Source organism: Gobio gobio (assembly GCF_949357685.1).
Source record: "Gobio gobio genome assembly, chromosome: 5".
In the NCBI taxonomy this organism is placed as follows: Eukaryota; Metazoa; Chordata; class Actinopteri; order Cypriniformes; family Gobionidae; genus Gobio; species Gobio gobio.
Window position 1 is genome coordinate 45,263,926 of NC_137101.1, and position 6,000 is coordinate 45,269,925.

Genomic DNA, 6,000 nt, shown 5'->3' on the forward strand with positions numbered 1-6,000 from the left:
GATTTCATAGGGCCCTAAGAAAACATGAAGCCAAGTTTTAAAGATAAAGTTAACGAGTTAGTGTTATTATTGCTGGTGCCTTGTCATGAACCCTGCCAGAACCGAACCGTGGCTCCAAAACCGTAATGCGAACTGAACCTTGGCTATAACTATCCTTTAAACAACGGCATGTCATTTCAGTCTCTACATCAGGGGTCGGCAAATTAATTTGGCATCGGGCCAAAAAAATGTTACGCTGTTAAAAAATTGGATAAATTAATAAAGCAGTAAGTGACACGTAACCTAAGTATCTTAATTTACTAAGTTGCATCACAGACCGCCTTGCTAAACACACATATCTGGGAGATGCAGAATGGATAAAAATAACTCAAAAAATAAAAGAGGACTTGAATAAGCCCATTAATGGCATGCTTGAGTCATGCTCTTAACAAACTGTTTTATTTCCTCTTTCCATATTGTGAATAATAATTGTGTATTTTAATTTGCTTGTTACACAGTGGAGCCTAACTTATTGTAATAATTATTTGATGTAGACTACTTTTACACTCCTCATCCTCACGTAGTAAACTGCATTTTTTAAATTGTTTGCCTGCTGGAGGTACGCGATTACGTCGTGTGCAGTGATTTTAACATTTAAGCTAGCCGGTGAGAGAACTATCAAAGAGAACTATCAAAGAGTCTAAAAGGAAAGTCGACAGCGAAAATAGGGCATACAAAGAAGAATGGAAAGACAACTGCGTTCATCCTACCTGGTTTTGTGAATGCCAAGCCGGTGTGTCTTATCTGCAACGAAGTTGTCGCTGTTTTATAAAGAATATAATCAGACGGCATCACGAGACGAAGCATGGCACCCTTTTTTTGCTGGTTGTCTTGTCAATATTTTTTTGATAAAAAGGAAGCTGAATTTAAGTTGTTATTGTTCGTGTTGGTGCTGAGGCCCCGCGTTATAAGCAAACGTTTCCCGGGCCCTTCCACATGGAAGTCAAATGCTCTAAAAGGGAGGCTATAGACTGTGACTTGTAACAATTGTCACTGTTACACTCACAGCAGTGAGATTTACCTGCACAGCTGTCACTAGCTGGCCTCCGTTACACTATCATGACAGATCTATTTCAGAACCAGCCACTATCAAAATAATCTGGCTGCGGGCGCGGGCCAGATATTATTGCTGGCGGGCCAATTTTGTTGGCCAGTTGCCGACCACTGCTCTACATGATCATGCGTTGACAATTCTCCTCTACTCTCTGTATCGTGCACGGCAGAGTTCCACCCCAATGCACACGCACACACACACCATGGGCGTAAATCTCATCTAACAGTTAGGGGGGGACAATTAACGTTAACAAAATTTCTCAAGGGCAATTTTTTAAGGGGAAACAAATATCAGCCAAAAATGTACTAGTAAGGATATGTGTGGCGTTTTGGTGCACTGAAAAATGATCTTATGTCAGTTTTTCTTTACTCATTTTATCTGGCCAACATTAGTTATCATAAGTTCACCACGCGGTAATATAATTATTACATTATCTTGCTTCTTTCACATAGTACTGAGCAAAACCCAACACAGCGGTAGATCTACAATATTAGCCTAATATCAGTTCCCACATATAGGCTTATCGCCATGTTATTTGTAGTGTGTGACTTAAAACAAGCTAACAAACAGTAAACGCTAAAATTTTACACTTGTGGAAAAATACAAAAAACGGTTACCAAAACAGTTGTCATCATTTTTTGTCATTGCTAATTTATTAATAACTCAGCATTGTCTGTATTTAAGAAAAAAAAATCACTTTGTCCGATGTTTAAAGTGAATAAAATAGCCTTAACAGCCCACCGGACTCGTGTGGTGGTGGACCAACCCACTGTGACGCAAGAGAGGGGGACTCAAAATGTTTCTAAACTTAAAACACATTTTTGCCCTGTTTGCGATTGTATTGTTTTACTAATTAACACAGATTTTTGATGGGTCCTGACAAGTTTACTCCAACCTGCAGATACACACAGTTGGGAAAAGGTCATGCCTCTGTCACTTTATACATTTTGATCTCAAGGTGTTCTTTCATTAGGGCTGTTCGATTCCGAGATTTTGGAATCGATTCCGATTACGTTCTAGTGACGTCATTACGTGATGACGCAAAAGAACCGCCGAATTGCTTTAACTTCAGTTGATTCATTTCAACTGTCCGAAAGAACCTTTTGCAGAAATTAAATTGACTTACAATCATTATTAGTGAGCGAGAGACAAATTAATGCTAAACTCTGTTGAACTGAAAAGGGCTATTAAAGAGGAGTCGATTCCCCTCGATGGAATCGATTCCAAACTTTGGAATCGATTCTTTTTTGGAATCGATTCCCGGCCCTATCTTTCATACATTTTAGTCTTCACATTGCTTGCTGGGTACAAAATAAAGCATTGGACACTGAGGACATTCATAAGACATGCTTCAAAAATATCAATCATTTCTGTAGAGCTGGACATTTGAATAATGATCAAATGAGTGAGTTCAGGTTTGAGAATGAAACCAACCTGTTTGTTCCTCAGTTTCTTCATGTTGCACTCTCAATGTTTCTTCAATCTTCATCTCTTCAATCTCCTCTTTAATAAACGCCATCTTTATAATAGTGTGTCACGTGGATCTCAGTCGCTTCACCAGGAGTTTTTCTGTGTGTTTGTCCTGTTTAAAAACATTAGCAGTTGGTTTGTCAAAGTTGCCGTTATACATGTTAGTGCTTGTTCTCATTCCTTTACACCAGGGGTGTCCAAGGTCCGGCCCGCGGATGAATTTCAAACGCTGGAAATCCCTCAGTGATTTGATTTAGTTTATAGCCAGTTAAACAGCGCTGACTTAAAGGGATAGTTCACCCGAAAATGAAAATTCTGTCATCATTTACTCACCTTCAAATTGTTCCAAACCTGTACGAGTTTCTTTGTTCTGCTGAACACAAAAGAAGATAGAATGAAGAATGTTTGTAATCAAGCAGATAAAGCAACCATTAACTACCACACATTCTTCAAAATATCCTCTTTTGTGTTCAGCAGAACAAAGAAACTCATACAGGTTTGGAACAACTTGAGGGTGAGTAAATTATGACAGAATTTTCATTTTTGGGTGAACTATCCCTTTAATCATCAACAGTAACGTCAGTCAACGTTAATCATCAACTATCCGGAGAAACACTGAGCCAATTCATTTAAAATACTTTTCAAACAACAATTCACCAGCATTTATTATGGGAGGGTTTACTGTGGTAACGCTACCTATAACCATGGTAATTTCTCAGAAATGTAGGTTAATATCTAATTTTATTAAATTTTTAATGTAGACTTATTAAATGAGCAATATAGGCCAAATTGCAGACTATTTGTGTCATAAACTTGCAGTTTTGTGTGTTTATTGTCAGGGCGTTTTCACACCTACCTTGTTTGGTCCGGATTTTCTGACTTTTCAGTTTGGTCCGAATCAAAATTGCAGGTGTGAAACCTTCCCCGTACCTCGGTCCGGATCAAACTGAACAAAGGTTCGGTTCGTTTCTAGTGTGAAAGCATTTTCTGTATGGTTCGTACTTTCAGACCATTTACAGGAAGTTCCTGTTTATGTTTAAATATTATAATGTTATTTTTAAATTCAATCTAGGCTACATTGATTATGAAAAGTGAAAAGATGCGCAATATGTCAGAAGACAGAAGGTCAGAAATGATTTTTAACTAAATTTTGTATGATTAAGCTTAGAAAGCCTTTCTTTAATGTGAATTTCATTTTGTATAAATTGTATCTTAATTTTAATCAACGTTTAATCTGATAATTGCCTGGATTTAAATGGTAAATGGTAAATGGACTGCATTTATATAGCGCTTTTAACAGACCTACGGCCATCCAAAGCGCTTTACATTTTGCCTCACATTCACCCATTCACACACTCATTCATACACCGACGGCGGTGTCAGCCATGCAAGGCGCCATCCAGCTCGTCGGGAGCAGCTGGGGTTAGGTGTCTTGCTCATGGACACCTCGACACTTGGTCAGGTGGAACCGGGGATCGAACCACCAACCTTCCGGTTTGTAGACAACCTACATGAACCACTGAGCCACTGCCGCCCCAGTTTAATAAATAAGAAGCAAATAGTCTATAGCAGACAATAATCGCGGGATCGATCACATGCTTTGCACATGAAGCTGGAGTGCGTCTCAAATAAACCGAAACTCAGTAGCTACTTGTCTCACAAACATGAGAAATATGTGTATATAAAGCTTGAAATGTCCACTTTTAAACGTAACAAATAAAAAAATAGTCAAGCAATGAGCACTGTTCACTAGTAGCTACGATATGCGTCCGTTCATTCATTCTTGTCAAAGACGCTGACGTCAGACGCACGTCCGTTTACAAACCAATCAGTGTCCAGATGCCGCCCACATAGATGATGACGAGTGGACGCAAGTGCGTCATGTAAAGTTCTTTAGTGCGCTTGCATAATTGCAATGTGAAACCAAACCAAAACTAACCGAATGTATAAAATGTATCAAAACATGAACTTCGGTTCGGACCTTGGTGCGGACTTTCAGGTGTGAAAACGTCCTAAGTACCATAAAGCCATTCTAGATATAGAAATAATATATATATATATATATATATATATATATATATATATATATATATATATATATATATATATATATATATATATATATATATATAATCTTAAATCAAGATGCATTTACTAGTAAAGTTAAATGAAAATAAAATGAAATTGAAGTGAGTTTTTGCTTAAAACAAACAAAATTATCTGCCAATTGGGTAAGAAAAATAATCTTTCTGTTTGCATTCTTGTTTCTGTCCCAAACAGAAATCAAGAAAAAATATTGTATGTCATTTTCCTTAGTAAAAGCATCTTGACTCAAGAATGTTTGGATATTTGGACTGGAAAAAAAGACAGAAAAAGACAGAAATACTAAGTAAGTTTTTTTTGCAATGTGGTTTTACCTGTGGTGATCTAAATAGAGCACTTGTTAATTTAAATAAGAATAGAGTTCTAACTCATTGATAATATTTAAATATCACCCATTAAAACTTTCATCAACCAAAAATGTATATATATACATTGCGTCCACTATATGTATATATATATGTGTATGTATATATATGTATATATATGTGTATGTATGTATGTATGTATGTACATATAAGATATGTGTATAAAATCGAAAAGGAACCGGCCCCCTGGTGTGTCCACAACATCGAATCCGGCCCTTTTCAAAAAGTTTGGACACCCCTGATTTACACTGTTTGACCAGCACGAGTCGTGAATTGAATCACTGAATCATTTCGCAAAATATTTGATTCAATTGACTCAGTGTCGAAAAGCTCTGTTTCTCCATCACTACTCGCCAGTGACTGAACTCGTGTTTATAAAGAACTGATTCACGATAGAGGGAGAGAAATGAGATGCAGCTTTTCTGTTACTCGTGTGTGAATGAATTACTCCCACAAAATATACTGCATTCAAGTTTAGTTAAGCATTACAATGTTCTATTCAATAGTAAATAAACACATTTCGCATCACTTATAAAAGATATAAGACATTGAACTGTTTCTATCGACTTAAACAGCTTAAATTCTTAAAACAAACCTTTCTTCAGCCAAATCACAACAGATGCAGGAGTGCAGCCTTATAACGTCATGTCGCACATCAAAATAAAAGTCCCCTTGACTCTGCTGTCTATAATCGCAGAATCTTTCTACTATTTTAACCAGATAATCCCTGTATTAAAAATATAAATTGAGACAAATGTGATTTAAATAAAAAAAAAATCATAAAGCAAAGTTCTCACATAGGTAAATTCTGGGTGATTGGGACACTTTTCCCAAGTCATCTCAATGGCAAAAAGTGTCATTGTCACCCTGAATTCATCCTGTCTGAATTGAAATACATGTGAGTTTTTTCTCAATACGTTCTGAAAATACGTATAAAATGTGTTACATAGTATAACATGTAAATTTATA

At 36.7% G+C, this 6,000-nt stretch overlaps 1 protein-coding gene across 1 annotated transcript in view; it reads right to left on the reverse strand.

Annotated features, from left to right (window-relative positions):
- The window catches only part of LOC307126430 (uncharacterized protein), a 41,418-nt gene extending 35,730 nt beyond the window's left edge, over positions 1–5,688 (reverse strand). The window contains exons 1-2 of the mRNA XM_079816936.1: positions 5,627–5,688; positions 2,528–2,675 (exon numbers count right to left, since the gene is read on the reverse strand). Of these exons, the coding sequence (XP_079673062.1) occupies positions 2,528–2,612 (85 nt within the window). The 5' untranslated portion in view covers positions 2,613–2,675; positions 5,627–5,688. The remainder of the gene's footprint in view (positions 1–2,527; positions 2,676–5,626) is intronic.
- Between the last annotated feature and the right edge of the window lie 312 nt (positions 5,689–6,000).